The sequence below is a fragment of the Protobothrops mucrosquamatus genome, unplaced genomic scaffold (genome assembly GCF_001527695.2).
Source record: "Protobothrops mucrosquamatus isolate PMUCROS unplaced genomic scaffold, P.Mucros_1.0 scaffold1635, whole genome shotgun sequence".
NCBI lineage: Eukaryota > Metazoa > Chordata > Lepidosauria > Squamata > Viperidae > Protobothrops > Protobothrops mucrosquamatus.
This window is the reverse complement of record NW_015387794.1, coordinates 405,491-422,699: the sequence shown is the minus strand read 5'-3', so window position 1 is coordinate 422,699 and position 17,209 is coordinate 405,491. Positions and strand designations below refer to the sequence as shown.

The 17,209-nt window shown below is 42.7% G+C and overlaps 1 protein-coding gene across 1 annotated transcript; it reads right to left on the bottom strand.

Annotated features, from left to right (window-relative positions):
* Positions 1-10,443: 10,443 nt before the first annotated feature.
* On the bottom strand, positions 10,444-13,415 carry ADM (adrenomedullin). Its single transcript, XM_015822658.2, has 4 exons — positions 13,307-13,415; positions 12,554-12,656; positions 12,108-12,269; positions 10,444-11,653 (listed from the first exon to the last, which is right to left on the bottom strand). The coding sequence occupies exons 2-4, from the start codon at positions 12,649-12,651 to the stop codon at positions 11,461-11,463; spliced, it is 453 nt and encodes a 150-aa protein (XP_015678144.1). The 5' UTR covers positions 12,652-12,656; positions 13,307-13,415; the 3' UTR covers positions 10,444-11,460.
* Between the last annotated feature and the right edge of the window lie 3,794 nt (positions 13,416-17,209).

The window sequence follows — 17,209 nt, the reverse complement described above, 5'->3', positions numbered from 1 at the left end:
GCTCATTGAATGGTAGGAAGGTAGTAAAAATAAGCAATGGATTTAAACTTCATCAGTATAAGAGAGAAACTGCACCCTCACTGTGATAGAGGGACAATAACTTGTTCAATGAAAATTCATTCAATAAAGAGCCTTATCTAGCTGCCCTACGCCTGATGTCTGAGAGACTTCAGCAGAGTCCAAACACAACAGTCGTGTTAGGAAGATTCAAATTTAGTGCCAAGTCCTGATCCAGAGAGCCCGACATTTCCAGCTACACAACTTGTGGGGCTGTTTTGCTAAGACTGAAAGAGCTTGCTGCCAATAGCAGAGGGGTGAGTATAAAGGTTGCCCTTTCCTTCCACCGAAGGAAGTTAGATAAGGCTCTTTATTGAATGAATTTTCATTGAACAAGTTATTGTCCCCTCTATCACAGTGAGGGTGCAGTTTCTCTCTTATACTGATGAAGTTTAAATCCATTGCTTATTTTTACTACCTTCCTACCATTCAATGAGCTTGTGCTTGTACTTCATGACCTCAAAGCTAATCAGTTGTTAACCGGAATCTCTGCCTTGAAATCCATTGGCTTTTGCAGGAAAGAAGGGGTAAAGCTCATATTTCCCTCATGTCTGTAACTGATACTATAGGATCTAGTATTATGGGGAGAGGGAAATTATATAGCTGTGCATGTGTGTACAGTATATTGTATGAAAGGATACGTAGGGGAAAGGGGGAATTTGTCTATATAGGAGAAAGGGATATGTACAGTATGTGTATGGGCAGATCTATATGTGAGAGATCATTATAGATGTACATGTGAAAGAAAATGTGGCTCTCAAAACGTAAAAATAGTTCCTTTCCCCTGATTTAAAGTACTGGTTCCTAAATTTCTTACTAAACAGACCAATCAACAGAAGGTAATCATTTTTGTTGAAGAATGTCTAATGGATCTGATAATTATATCCTGTGTTTCACTTGGCATTTGGTTCTCTGTCATGGCAAAAAAAAAAAAAAAAGTCGGTGTTTACCAACCATGAAAACTTCCAGAAGTGTGGACAACCCTCAAAACTCTCAGCATCAGCCACACTCAGTGGTGGGATTCAAATATGTAAACAACCAGTTCTCTGTGTGGATGCCACTTCCGGAAGTCCGTTCTGGGCCTGGGCAACAAAAAATTAACTTCCGGTTCTGCCAAACTGGTGCAAACCAGCTGAATCCCACCACTGGCCACACTGGTGGGGAAATTATAGGAGTTGAGGGCCACAAGTTGGGAAAAGCTGCCACAAGCAAGAAAATAGAAAGAAGGTTGGAAATTCTGTGATTGCTAGACTGTGCTTTACTTCTAAAAAAAAAAAAAAAGGTGCCGGAACTCACACACGTCATACAACCCGCCTTGCCTATCCTACAAGGTTCCATCCAAAAAAGGTGCCGGAACTCCGTTCTGGGCGTTCTATGAGAAAAAAAGCCCTGTTGCTAGATAGTTTGACCTTATAATAAGTGATCAAAGCAAGTGTTAATGGCCATTAGTATCTAGGAGGGAGTTGATAATAGCTATTTGGTTGGTTATTTGGGGAAAAAAAAACTAGAACCATCTCTATATCCTAACATGGATTGATCAAACGTGAAGATTCAGTACATTTCCATTTGTAGATGACAGACAAGAATCAGTGATGCCAACCACGATCCTTAATGGTTCCAAGTTACTTAGAAGATTGCTACTGCATGAAAAATGACTGTTGAGCATATATATTCAACCCTAGTATCACTTTAGTTTGTTTTTTTCTCTCTCACCTTCTCAGCTTTCAATTTAACACTGTGGCAATCAGCTCATGGGAAAAGCTGCTGTCTCTAGATAAATTCATCGGCAATGGTGGATAAGTAAATCCAAGAAGCACGGAAGCAGGAAGTGTGTCTCTAAACTCCCCATGTTATTTCAGGCTCAGACATTAACTGATGGAAATAAACAATTCTTTGGTTTTATTAAAGAATAATAAAATTGACTTGCAAGAACTTAATGTGCTTCATCCCTATTCCTGTGAGCAATGTCTTTTAGCAAAAACAAAGCCAAAGAAAGGAAAAATGTTTTTACCAAAACAGATTCTTTAGTTAAGCCAAACCCTTTCAGCCCATCACCAGCCACATACCAGTTTGGAAAGCAATCCTTCCTTAAAGTATATTTTCAGATGGATCAACGAACAAGCATGACTTCCTTTCTGTGAAATTCTTGTTTTTCTTTTCGTTTTTGTCTCTGTTATAATTTTAACTTGTCTTAGACCTTTGGTCTAGGAAGTCTAGTCATTTTCATTTTTAGCTGTATGCTTGCATCCCTTGTTCTGCCAGGTTCAAAACAGGCCTTGGAAAATGATATTCTGATTTTAATTGAAGAATTTAATGAACAGATGCTGCTAGTTTGTTTTGAAGCATGTGACTGAATATTTTCATAGGTCATCTGTCACCCAGAGACACATGCTGTCCTTGAACTGCTGACAAAACTGCCACTTAGCTTTTAGCTTATCAGATACTCAGAAAGGCAGACACTTGGGAAGCCCAAAGTTGCAGGAAAGATTGGACATCAAAAAGCTTTTTAGTGTCATTTTCTCATAAGTAAATATTGGAACGGGGGTTAGAATGTTTTTCACCCTTTTGTGTGTATCTATATATTTTGCTAAGGTTGATTGCTGCTTCTTCTGCCCGTTACGTGCTCCAGATGAAAACAAAGAATTAATAAAGGCATTAAAATGGCCTCAAGTGTACAAAATCAAGGCCAGTCATAGCTTGAAAGTTGCTTTTATCAGTAAGTATCTAGACCAGGGGTAGTCAACCTTGGCTCTTTTATGACTCGTGGACTTCAACTCCCAGAATTCCTGAGCCAGCTGTGCTGGCTCAGGAATTCTGGGAATTGAAGTCCACGAGTCATAAAAGAGCCAAGGTTGACTACCCCTGATCTAGACAATCCTTAGGTGGTATCATGGAGTTGGGTTATTCATTATTTTTACAGCCCAGATCTAGGTACAATGACATGATAGCAGTCTTCCAATATCTCAGGGTCTGCCACAAAGAAGAGGGAGTCAAGCTATTCTCCAAAGCACCTGAAGGCAGGACAAGAAGCAATGGATGGAAACTAATCAAGGAGAGAAGCAACCTAGAACTAAGGAGAAATTTCCCAACAATCAGTGGAATGACCTGCCTCCAGAAGTTGTGGGTGCTCCAACACTGGAGTTTTTTAAGAAGAGATTGGACAACATTTGTCTGAAATGGTATAGGGTTTCCTGCTCAAGCAGGGTTGGACTTGAAGACCTCCAAGGTCCCTTCCAACTCTGTTATTCTGTGTTAACACAGTAGTTCTACTTTTTGTAATATGAAACAATTGTTTTGCCTCTAGGCCCCTTTTCTTGTTCGTACATCATGAAAACATGTTGCTTCAGCTTCTTCTGATAATCAGTCACTGGGCAGTTACAGTCCAGATATAAGGACTTCATCTCCCACATCTAGCTAGCTAGGGAATTCTGAAGTTGAAGTCCATCCATCATAAAGTTGCCAAGATTGAGAAACACTGCTTGAAGCACACCCTTTCCCTTAACTACTTAAGCAATGTGAAGGTTTTCTCCTAAAGGGCGCATTGGGAAAAGTACTGAAGTTACTGATTAGTGAGACAGAATTAGCTAGTCCTCCTTTCAGCTTGCCTCCATCTCCATAGTCTTCAGGAGACAAAAAGAAAACTAACTACAGTATTTGCACTCAGACTATCTAATGTAAGTTACTGGCTTAGTTCTTAACAAAAGTTCTACAAGAGGGGATTTCAAACATTTTTTTGAAAGGAAACCTGTTAAAAAAAATCTTGGAACCCCGTAAACTCTAGTGGTAAAGAAAGTGATTGGTTGGTTTGAGGGAACTCTCACCTTTTTTTGCCCTTCATCTCTTATGTAATCCTATTACCGGTAAATTCTTGTGGAACCCTAGGTGCCATGGAACACAGCTGGGAAATCCCTGTTTTACAGGGAATAGCCCCAGTTGGGAACATAGTTGAGAGTGAGGTAAAGCAGGATGGGGGTTTTTTTGTTTTTGTTTTTACCAATTTGGACAGGGAGTGAAGGAGGATTACTAAGGGCAAGTTTAGTTACTCCAGGATTCATAGAAACAATGGTAGTAGTCTCTTTGAAAACAAACTCTGCCCATTATTTTGCTTATTAGATTGACATCCTACCTTTAATTTTGGAGCTCAAGATGGCACGCATTACACTCCCTCCTCTTGTTTTTGTCCACAACAAACAATTCTGTGAGGTTTGGTTGAGAGAGACTAACTAGTTCCAAATTACCTAGTGAGCTTCTGCAGTGATAAATGTTAGGAAGTTGAGATATTAAAAGTAGGGAAATATGCCACGTTCCTTCATCGCTGCACCCCTGTCCTGTTCAAATGCAAATTTTCTTGGATTGACAAAATGCAAAATCATCCTTGTATCTTCCAAGCTATTTTAAGAATGGCCCATCCTTCCCGTATTCATCAAATACCAGCTGTTCCATGGAAAGAAGATTCTGAGATATGTCTGCATATAATTTCTGGTTGATTTCTAACACATGGGGGGGGGGTGTAAATGGCAGGACAAGAAACAATGGTTGGAAACTGATCAAAGAGAGAAGCAACCTGGAATTAAGGAGAAACTTCCTAACAGTGAGGACAATTAACCAGTGGAACAGCTTGCCTTCAGAAATCGTGAGCGCTCCATGACTGGAGGTTTTTAAGAAGAGACTGGACAGTCACTTGTCTGAGATGGTATAGGTTCTCCTGCTTGAGCAGGGGGCTGGACTAGAAGACCTCCAAAATCCCTTCCAGCTCTATTCTATTCTATTCTATTCTATTCTATTCTATTCTATTCTATTCTATTCTATTCTATTCTATTCTATTCTATTCTATTCTATTCTATTCTAAATGCATCCTAGTTTTACTTCATAACTGTATTGAAATGAGGGAGCATAATCTGCTGCCTTTCTGCTGGTCACTTTCATTTCAGTAGATGGTGCTCTTGCCTCTTCTTTTAACTGAAGTCTGCCCCAGTTCCATCCCTAACTCCAGAAGTAAGAGTACCCTCAACAGCTATAGTTTTTCTGCTTTCAGCTGTATTCAACTAGGGCAGAAATTTAAGCATTCTGAGTTTTGACATTCTTGGCAATGAAGTCACAAGGGCAAAGATGTAAATTATTTCAAATCCAAGGAATTTGGCAAACGGATGAGAAAAGTAAATAAAAGCAAAAACAGAGAGCTGGAATGTCATTATCCGAAGCAGTTGTCCACTTTAAGTAAATAGCTACTTCCAAACATTGCTTTTTGATTGTGCGATTGCAGAAGTTGCCTTTTATTATACCCTCCCATTGTTTTTTTTTCATTTCCTCCAGTTACTTTATGATGCTTATTCTGTTCAGGCGTACTAATGGCACTACTCTGGAGCAGAGAGGGAGAAATCAAGTCCTCATGAACTCCAAGGTTTGCATAAATACAGCAATATTTAGAAGAAGGCTAAGAAAGGAACTAAAAATAGCCGAGTGTGGAATCAGCAAAACCTGATTAGGAAAAAAAAAAGCACAATCCCACTTAATATTATTTTCCTGGAATATGTCTTATAGCCTTCCATAGCACACTGGTTATTTGATTGTGCAAACCAAGGCCTTGTCACTCTTGATTACTTTTCTAACATCTTTTTAAAAAAATTGTTGTTAACCATTCTTTTTTTATGAGACATAATAGTTCTATACAGCCAAAAAAGGCAAAATGCTTTAAGCAAGTTAAGAAATGCTAACTAATGCTTGCAAAACCTTTACATGCTGCTGGTATGCAAACAAGCACACTTTAGCCCTGCTTTGAAGTACATTTCAGCTTATAATCCCTAAAGAATGAAAAATTGGGATTCCTTATACATACATTTACAAACCCTGCAACATCCTGCTATTACAGCCTCACCCAGCTATAAACAATATATTAAAATATGTATGTCTTCATTAAATACATGGGGCTCTAGGACTATATTGTTTGACAATTAAATGCATTGCAACTGGAAATCACCCTTTTCCAATCATTACGGTTCCAGACTTTAAAGTATAGTTCTTGCTGACAACAGAAGGCATAATAAATTCTTCTGGTAAAACATGCAGAGTTAGCCAATAAATACAACTGACAAATAACAGTTTGGTGATCAGCTATATCTGAATAAGTACATCCCATATCCAGGGCTTTTTTTGTCATAGAACGCCCAGAACAGAGTTCTGGCACCTTTTTTGGATGGAACCTTGTAGGGTAGGCAAGGCGGGTTGTATGACGTGTGTGAGTTCCGGCACCTTTTTTTTTTTTTTTTTTAGAAAAAAAGCACTGCCCATATCACAGAAGTCATAACATTAGTATTGTGGGCATCTTAAAATGAGATGAGAACTTATTTGTATATTCCAAGAAAAAAGTGTCAACCTAAATCAGAGCTAACTTCTAGCTGATGAATGTAGAAGCCTATTTTTGCCTTGCTTGCCATCCATTATTATTCTGAACTGATCTTCTGTATTGGCTTTCTGAAAAATAAAGTCACTAGATCAAAAGTATGTTATTTATTTATTTATTTATTTATTTATTTATTTATTTATTCCAGCTATATTCCACCTTGCTGCTCAAATGAATTGTCTAGGTGGATAGGTGAAATTCAGAAACAACAGGGTTTTGTTTTTGTTTTTTTAAAAAATTAAAAGTAACACTAAATATAATAACCATTAAAAGCCTAATGAGTGTGATGGAATGTGCACCTGCAGCAGCAGAGGGGGAGGAGTTTGCTAACTCAGAGCTTTCCCAGAAAAAGGCCCCATTCAAGAGATCTTACATCCCCAAGCTGGATAGAGGAGGGGGCAAGGGGATCATGCTACCCACACCTTAGAATCTTTGAGGATATATGTCAGTGATGGCGAACCTTTTAGAGACCGAATGCTAAAAAACTGGCTCCGCCCCCGCACCACCCCCTGCCCCACCCCTGCCACGCCCCCACCCCATCCCTCACCCTGCCTGCCCACAGGGCCACTCACCGCCTCCAAGGCCCGCAGCAAATCGCCCAAGCAGCCCAGCAGCGCCATGGCGGCCACACCCTCTGCCCGCGCCCCGCAGCATCAACTGTGCGTGATGGGATGTGAGGGCAGAGTCTTGTGTACACTGCCTGGCTGCCATGTCCTTGGCTGCACTGCTCTGTGTGGGCCATGCTCGGGGGCCACTCTCCTCCAGGGGGCTGTTGGTGAGGACGGGGTTGTGGTAGGAGGCGAGGCTGGGGCAACAGTACGTGTGCCCATAGAGAGGGCTCCGAGTGTGGCCTCTGGCACGCGTGCCATAGGTTCGCCACCACTGATATATGTAGTAGCTTAGAAAGTTATATCTTTAGTTTGGCAAGATTCTGTCTCTTAGGTGCAAACAAATAAAGGATTGGGCTTGCTTGGATCTCACTGTCTCGTCTTTGGGCTTGAGCCTGAAACTGAAAGATGCATGTTTAAAAGCTGATGTGAGCCAAATATAATTGTCAAGAATTGTCAGTTCCTCACATTGCACAGCCTGGAAATGAAACAAGAAAAGCCCCTCTCCTGCACACTTAATAATTGCATTCCTGATAGACAAGATCCCTTCCGGAACTCCTCTCAGGTATATTTTAAAGACTGGAAAGGTATGTTATGAGAGTGACAGTCCACAGATACTTAGGTTCTCAATTGTCTCTTATAAAAGATGAGGATCTGTACAATAAATTCATGGTGGCAAATGTGTTCCAAATTAAAATATTGTTTTGTAATTTTACACTACTTAGAGAACACCGTCGTTCATTCTCTGTCTGTGGCCATGTAAAGCTATAATGTATTATTAGGCAACCACCCTAGAAGAGGATAGCATATCAAATATCTAGAAAAATTGTTTGTAAAAAAAGGCACCCAATTTCGTAATTAGAAGTACAGATTGCAATTACAGGAACACTTGTAAATTGAAGTTGGTAGACCAAGAGAACAAGAGACATTTGCTGTATTTCTTAAATGTGTATTTCTTACTGATCGACCATATGATTATGGTAAGATTTGTAATGCAAAAGAAAATAGAAGATTATTATGTGATGAAGAGGGGAAAAAATAACTGAATATAATTTTGCATGAAAAAGATCAGTTTACATCCTTGTCATTTTTATTTTTAAAAGTATCAAGGATAGTGCCGATGTATGATAATATTATGACTTACATATATATATATGTATACCAAATATCCTATGTATTATGAAACTTAATTTCCAATATCCCTAGCTAGCACAGTATAGGATGCTGTTCAGGGACTTATGGAGATTCCCTAATTCAGGAGAGCTCTGAGACCATGAAGAATGAACAATACCAGACTTAATAGAAAAATACTTTAGGGCAGCTGGTGATAAAGCAAAAATCTTGTTTCCATGAAATGTATATTCTCTCCACCAGATTACAATATACACACATGTATAAGCCCATCTGCGTATAAGCTGATCTGGAAATTTTCAACCAAAATACCATGAAAAAGGTGCCACCTGTATGTATTTTGGTTGAAAATTTGAGAGTCAGTTTTATTTATGGATGCCTTTATCCACCTGCACACATGGAAAATACAGATACTTTTAAAAATATTACTATATGTACTGACAAATAAACCCATCTGTGCAATCAATCATCTGTGAATAAGCTGAAACCCATTGTTTTTAGATTTTGGCATCTAAATTCTTGTCTGGTACTTTGAGTTAAAGACATTCATGTACATGGGCGCTGTTCCACAGCACTTAAGAAGGCTGTGGGAAGCTGACTCAGTTGTGCACAAGGTTAAGCCAACTTTGTTTCATCCAGGTCACCAAACTACCAGAGCCCTGTCAATTTCCCCACTTTGCCTCATGCGTGATGGAGCAGCTGAGGAAAGGATGAGAAAGCCAACCTCTCCATCAGAGGTCTCATTGCAAAGTCCAGCAGCAAGAACACACTTTCATATGTTGCTCAGTTGTAATGGCCAAGCCACAAGGAACTGGGTATCTACTCAGGCAACTGGAAAAGCACTGGTAAAGAAGCCTTACTAGGAATTTCCTGAGCACTTCCCAGGGATTCATTGAAGAGGGCGGGAAGACCATATTCCAAATACAAACTTCTGACCCAGTTAATCTAAACTGGTAGTGTTAGAACTATCAATATGGTAATTTGATTAGACTAGTGCAGTGGTTCTCAACCTTTTTAATGCCGCGACCCCCAACCGGTCGTAAGTCGAGGACTAAACCAGTCGTAAGTCGAGGACTACCTAACCGGTCGTAAGTCGAGGACTTTCCCTGCCCGGGAGCGCCGCGCATGCGTGGTTCCGCCCCCTGCGCCGGCCGAGGCGTAGCTGGCAAACGGCAGAGACGGAGCAGGCCGACCACCAGCTGGCCCAGCCCAAGGGAGGTAAGGCACCCGCCGGAAAAGGGGAAAAAATGGCGGACAGCCTTCCTTGGCGACCCCGTGAAATGGTCGATCGACCCCAAATGGGATCGCGACCCATAGGTTGAGAACCGCTGGACTAGTGTCTTACTAGACTAAGCATTTCACAAGAGCAGGGCTTCGGTGTCTATAAAAGAAACCATTTTATTTTCTTCTGATGATTACTATTATTGCCTAGTACTATTAGCCAGCCCTTTGTCTTCAGGTCATACAGTATTATTTTACTAGTTTTAAATCAGTATTGCAATTGATGTTAATGTTTCCCACACAATAGAATAGTTTAATAAGTTTAATAAGATTTAAAAACACTATTCTAGGATCTATAATACTTTTCAAATTTCTCAATAATCCATGTACTGCACTGCAAAACATTCCTTAGGAATAAATATCTGACATACTGACTTGGGATATTCTTGGGAAAGCAAATAGCAGTACTAAACAGTATTAATGATAAATTATGCCACTAGCTGGTGCTGTTGTTGCATTAAATGATATTGTGATTAGAAACTGATGCAATTTGTGTTTTGGTCTCTGGCTGTAATGAGTGTTTCTGCCCACAACAAACCTCTGGATTAAACCTGAACTGTGGCCCGGGAAATCCTTTTAACATGAATAACCTTGGAAGTTATTTTGGCCATTTTTCTTTTTCTAAGAATATGTTCTTCCCTGCATAAATCTCTGAATTGTGTTGTGCAACATGAAGAGGACAGTTGCTTCAGTTGCAGCCAAAAATAGTAACAGAACTACAATAAAATAAATAAATGAACAGACCAAATTCTGGCATCTTTTAGCTTCACTTAGAAACGTGTGAAGAGACGGGACCTTGAGGTTTATGGTGCTTTTGGCCTTAACGCTGGCTTCTTGGCCAATGACAAACTACGGCAATTAAGGAGTTTGGGATCCATGTAATTCTAAAGCTAAATATGAAACATTGTGTCTTCCCATCTTGTCTTAAAACATCAACAGAGAATTCTTTTTGTGCAATAAGGTTTATTATTTCTTTCACATATTGACCTAGGAGAGATTGGCAATATAACTTCATCAAATGGGGCAAACAGACTAATATAAATACAGTGAAAACTACAGGAGGCACATTTCAATGCACTCCTGACAAGTAGCTTGTTTTCCATCGGTCTCCACGATGCTTACAAAATGCACTTTTCATACAGAAAGTATAACTGAATCATAAACTAAGATATTACAACAGATCCTTACAAGGAAAGCCACCTCCACCAAAACTCAGAGAGGGTTTATTTTAGAGAAAAGATGCTTAGGTTAACATTGTGAATGTGAAATATTTTAAGAGTTCTCATTACAAAATTTAACTTAAAAGAGCACATCCTGCCAATTCTGAAAAGGACTGTTCCTCCCCTAGAACTGTTTTACAGCGGGTGATCCAAAAGTCAGGAAACAAAATTTTGGGAATTAAAAAAATAATGCCCATAAGCAATATATCTATGTCTATACATATAATATAAAAATATCTCTGTCATTAAAAAGAATACAAGAACAGAACACCATTTGTTTAAATAGGATTGATTTCTGTCATCGGCAATCACTCGCTCACTCATCCTTACTCAATAGCAGGCAGAAATCACCTCACACACATTAAGTCCATTGCACTTTGCCAGGCCAGATCATTCAAGTATCAAGACGCCCCTCCTGAGAGAAGGACCTGCCAATTCCATATCCATGTGGGGAAGAAAGGGAGGGCAGTCACCCCGAAGTAGAGAAGAGCCAGTCACCAGCACCACCACCACCTAACTTGACGAAAGAGTGCCTCTGTAGCTTCCATCCAGTCTTTATTCCACAAGATACTTAGGGAGGGGTGCAAAGTTTGGTCACCTGTTCCTGCCGTATTCTAAAGCCTGAGTCCTTGGAGGGCATTTGCCCGTTCCCCTTTTCACCATCAGGGGGCTGCAGCAAGTCTTTTTATCCTCTCCAAGTTTGGGAACACATCGATTCGCATCAAAGTGGACTCCAACTCAACCAAACTGGCCGCGCGAACGCCTACCCGCGGAGCAAGAAAGCGAGAGAGCGCCGCCTGCGCCCGTAGCCTGATATGGTGAGCTTCTTGGGAGGAGCAGAGAGGTCTTTGGAAGAGTCGGTCCATTGGCTGAGCCGGTTGAGTAAGTCCTGTGTGACACATACCGACAACTTGCAAGCAGGTTCCCTCTTCATACGGATGAGTCTGGTCTGCAGGCTGAGGCACAGAAAAGGAAAATAAAAAAAAGTTTGTGAGCGGAAGGAAGAGAAAGAAATCACTACCTGGCAAGACCCAGGGAAGAAACCAAGATGCAGAGCAGAGCTGCCGCAAACCGAGAAGGGTTCTTCCTAAAGATTCCAGTTTTGAGCCCTTTGGGGAATGAGCCCCTCTCGGCTTTAGGCACTTTGACCTACTTGTGGCACCTGCAGACCTGACATTTATCTTAAGAAGATAACAGACTTAAATTCAACGTGCCAGAGGAGCTCGCCTTCAACCATCATGGGGAGGCATCTCCAAGGGTGTGTGCGCCTCCCTTGCTGGAAGCATGTCCAAGTCCGGCTCCTTTATCGTACTCTTTCTTGCTCAAACCCCCCATCCTTCCCTCCCTCTCCCTTGCAGCAAGTGCGCTGAGCGTAGCAACAGTAACATTCAGAGGAGAAGACTTAATTACCTGGGCTGCTGCATTGCGGGCTCGTCTTTCACATCCTGGGTGCGGATGAAAGAACGCACATTTGGATCAGCCGCTCGCTTTAGCAGGCTCCAATGGAAGTTTTCAGCAGCCACCTGAGCTGGCAGATCCCGCTTGGCTCGGCTCAGCAACCTTGTGGACCACCTGGAGAGATGAGGCAAAAGAAGAGATTAAAAAAACGCTGAGTTAGGCTGGTGGTGTAGAACTCGCAAGTTGCCTTCCATTGAGAAAGGAGTGACTTATTGAGGGATAGTCTGCCTTTGACCATAAGAGCTGGTAAGGGGGACCTGGAGTCCTTCAACTAAAACTAAAGACCCCCCCCTCAGTCCCCAAACTTTGAAAGAACAGCGATGGTGGGAAGATCCTAGGCAGACTACCTGTCTCTACCACCAGTCTTAGCTACAAGTCACGCTTTGATGCCTACTTACTTCCTCTTGAAGTTTGATGCAATATCCAGCTTGATTGCATCTACTCCGAAGAACAACACAGAACCCAGGTAGAGAAGGGCGAGCGAAACGGCTTTCATCTTGTCTGGGGAGAGAAGAGCAAAGGGTCAACACCAACCTGAGCGTCTCCAAAAAAAGGGGGGGGGTTTTCTTGGCAGTTCTGTGCTCCAAACAGGTCCCTCCTCTTCTCCCTCTGTCTTCTCCCACTCTCCCCACTCCTAAGCGAGTTGAGGACCTTAGGAACGAACCCAGGCTATACGAAACGTCTGCTTAATCATTCATTACAGCAAGATCAATACTGAGCGTCCAGGGTTCTCGTTTTACACACTTTCGGTTTGCTTAGAAGGCTGAAGGCTAAAGCCGCCGCCCCCCCGCCGCCAAAAAAAACCAAACCCCAGGTAAAAACATTTTAAAGTTACGCTCCTGTTGCTCATCGCTGCTTTTCCCCCCCTCCCTCTCCCACTTTGCACAACAGAACTGAACTCCGACCATCGCTCGACGGCTAGTTGTAGACTAGCCTCCTCCCTTGAACTTCCAGGGGAAGCCCCGATCCAAGGACCGGCAGCCCCGAGCCAAGCGTCTCTCGCCCGCCCGCGTTCAGATGCGCCACCGACCTGACAACCCGCGCTGCCCACGGTGCACACGCACACGCCTCTTTCTCCTTTGTTTTTTTTTCTCCCCCCCCGCCCGCGCCTTAAAAGTCCCACTTAAGCAAGCAAGAATAAAAATGCAGACCTGATAACGACGATAATCCAACCGAAGGTGGGAGCAAATCCTCCTGCAACGTAAATGCAAAATAACACAGGAAGCTGCTCGGCTCCGCGCCTACCTCGCTTGCGCCACTGAAGTTACCACTGTCTCTCCGCGCTCCGCTCGCCTTTTTATAGAGCAGCAGCCGGGGAGGGGGGGGGAGAAGGGGCGGGGCCATTTACTAAGGTCACAGTGGAGGGTGGGGGGGAAAGGCTGTTGAAAAATAGGGAGTATTTTTATTTAACTCCATTTGAAATTAAACGTAATGGACCTTGGGAGCGTTAGGAAGCTTCCAGTGCTTTTTTACCTCCAAGGAGAGCCTTCCTAACTTGAACTGTAGGTAAATCTGGTCCGGCAGATCAGATTCAGACCAGATTCTTTTTAAGGCGATTTGACTCCTGGAGAAGCGGGTCCTCCAATACCTGGGATTCAGACTTTTAATTGCTGGGGCTAAGAACGTGCCACCCCTAACAAGCTCTTCCTTTGCAGCTAGCAACGTCCCTCCGGTTTCGAACACTATTGCGAGAAGTTGCATTCGCTCATACGACCGACATTCAAAAGCCAGTTAATGGGGGTGAAGCGCTCGTTGGGACCGAGCGAAATGTCTGCCTTCGCGCTCCTTTTGAAAGGGGAGAAGCTGTCAGAGAAAGCGTTAACGCAAACCCCGAGAGGGGTGCGCAGAAGTTGTTGCAGCAACCTTAAAAGCGCAGGACTTGGAAAAAAAAAGAAAGAAGAGCTGGGTGTGTACGTGCGCATGTAGGCGCGCATGGGTGTGAGTGTACGCGTGTATACAGTATAGGGAAAAAAAAGAACCGAGGACCAATTTCTTTCCTGGGCACCGGGCAGGCGCTGCACCACGAGTAACCCAGAGCGCGTTACTCAGCGGCATGTGAGCTCTCCCTGACCGCTATCTCTGCACCTCCTCGCCCGCCCGGCGGGATCTCTTTCCAGCCGCCAGCTTACGTTCTTTCGCACACGTAGGCTGCGGGAGTAGCCTCCGCCAGCTGGCTCTCCTCCTGGGAACGTGCAAAGCTATGCAAATCAAACCGGCTTCTCTCTGGCTCCTGGCCCTCCCTCTTCTCTCTTCCCCCCCCCCCCAATCCCCTTTCCAGGACTCTGCAAAGGACCGAAAATAGATTTAAAATTCCCGGGGACTTTTTTTTTCCGAGACCGCGCTGGGGCTGGCTGCGAAAAGGTAGCTGCGCGCGGGCGCGGAAAGAAGCCGGTTGCCGATCTTAACGCCGGAGACGGAGGGTTCGGGCCGAGGAACGACCGAGGCTTGCCTTGACTGCCGAGCGGCGACTCGGACAAGAGAAGGGGGGGGGGGCTCCCATTGGCGGCAGCCTTCGGGAAAACCCTGAAACGGCAGGAATCCGCTCGTACATAATGTCATTGTCTGCGTTACCGCTCGCTGATTTAGGAAACGGGGGTTCCTCGCGTAGGGATTTGACTTTGGCTGGCCCCGAACTGAATCAGCGCCTCTCCTTCGGGCAAGCTGCAAAAAACTATCTCCCCAAACGAGGTGGCTTTCGTTGGCGCTTAAGAGGTTGCCCGCTTCTGACCATTGGAGTTTGTAAGCGGTATTTATTTATTTATTGATTGATTGATTGTTTAAATTTATATACCGCCCTATCTCCCTTACGGGACTCAGGGCGGTGAACAGGCAATAATAAAAATCACAATAAATATTGAATAAAAAACCTGCTCTAAAATACCCCATATAAAACCCCTAGCAAAGCCCAATCAAAACTACGCCAGGTTGTTTTGCTGGGCCAACGCAGCCGATGGTAGTTTATTCAGTAGAGGTTAAATAATTCTTGCCTCCCTGCCGGCGTCAGTCAAGCCTGGGAGAGGTGACCGCATTGCAAAGTTTCAAGCAGGGTTTTCGATTAACCACAGTTTGACCCTTTGGAGGACTAAGGCTGGTTCTTGCAAAGCAGCTGTTGATGTGTGTGTGTGTGTGTACATTTGTCTCTCCCCAAGTCCTGCTGTGTGCTGCTTCACAGTGGGTGTGTATAAAGAACCTCAGGAGTATATGCCAGGAATATATATTCCCAGCAGGGTCACCCAAGGCAAGAAAGTCATCCCACTGTCCAGCTAAAGCAAGCCAACATCTATATTGGGCTGCAGTGATGTAGGAACGTGCCAGAGGCAGGCAATTATTTTAGTGACAATGGCAAAGGACCACTCCTGATTTTTACTAAGAAAACCAAATGAATAGAAATATAAAATGATTGATGATATAGTGCCAGATGATGGGCCTCTTAGGCCGGAGAGCACTCAACATCAATGAGGATCAAACAGGTCTTAGTGCAGGAGTAGGCAATTAACTTTCCCAAGGGTCCACATGAGAAAATGGAACTGATGTGGAGGGCCCCCATGTCCCCCCATGTGAGCCAGACAGACAGCTGAAGGGTTGAATATGATCCACAGGCTGTAAAATGCCCAGGTCTGGTCTAGTAGTTAAGGCACCAGGTCAGAAGCTAGGAAATGGTGAGTTGTAGTCTTGCTTTATGCATGAAAGTCTTGCTTTATGCATGAACTTTGGGCCAGTCACTCTTTCTCAGCCCAACTCATCTCACAAGGTGGTTGTTGGGAAGATAGGAGGAGGAAAGAATATTGTGCGTGTTTGCTGCCTTGTTTATAAAAGCAATAAAGGTAGGATATAAATAAATAAAATATTCTACTGAGGAAGAACTGAGGATCCTTCAGAGTTCCAATGGCGTTTATGACATGGGCAGTCATAGAATATCTAGTTGCTGACTGTGCCATATAGAAAAAGAAAATCAAAGCTGCAAAAATAGAATCACAATAGGAACATTGAATGTAAGAAGCACGAGCCATGGGAATACTCAACATAGTGAAAGATGAAATGAACTGATAATTGACATTGTAGGGATCAGCAAATTGAGATGGACTGGATTTGGATACTTTCATCCAGAAGATACCACCATTTATTACTTAGGACTTGAAAACAACACAAGGAACAGTTTTTATAATTAGAAAGAGTTTAGTAAGACAAGTGAACAAATAATATCAGTTAGACTTCACGGAAAACTCTTTAATATGATGATCGTCAAATATGATGATACAGAAGAAGAGATTGATAACCTCTACCATCAAATTCAAGTCTAGGAAACCAATTTGGGATAACATACCACAGTCTTATGATCTAGATCAGGGGTAGGCAACCTTGGCTCTTTTATGACTTGTGGACTTCAACTCCCAGAATTCCTGAGCCAGTCATGCTGGCTCAGGAATTCTGGGAGTTAAAGTCCACGAGTCATAAAAGAGCCAAGGTTGCCTACCTCTGATCTAGATGAAGAATGGCAATTAAGATGGGTGACTTTTAATAATTACAACCAAACAAATTAAATAGATTTAACAAAACCACTTCCAGGAATGCAGTTGCCTTAAAGATATGGCGTCACCTGAATAGAATCAGGACAGGTCATGCCAGCACTAAGGCAAAGCTCTTAAAGTGAGGAATGGCTGATAGCCCGCAATATGACTGTGATGCTCTGGAACAAAATTAACAGATATAGTTCAAGAATGTCTCCTCAGGAAATTTCAAGGCACTTGGGATGATCTTGTCGCAGCCATACCAGAAACAGATGGTTAGGTTCCTTAGTTATCGAATTATAACATCTATCCCATTGCAATTCTATTATATAAATATATGATATATGGACAATACAATATGAAATATTAAGATAAACCATAATAAAATCACCATAATATGGAGCCATAGAATTGCATATGCTAACATTTTGTTTAAATTCGTATATCAATGATTGCACGATCTCTGTAGATGCCATACTCTAAATAATCAAGTTCAACATGAAATTGACAGAACATGCAAGCAAGATGTGCTGCTTGTCACTGGTG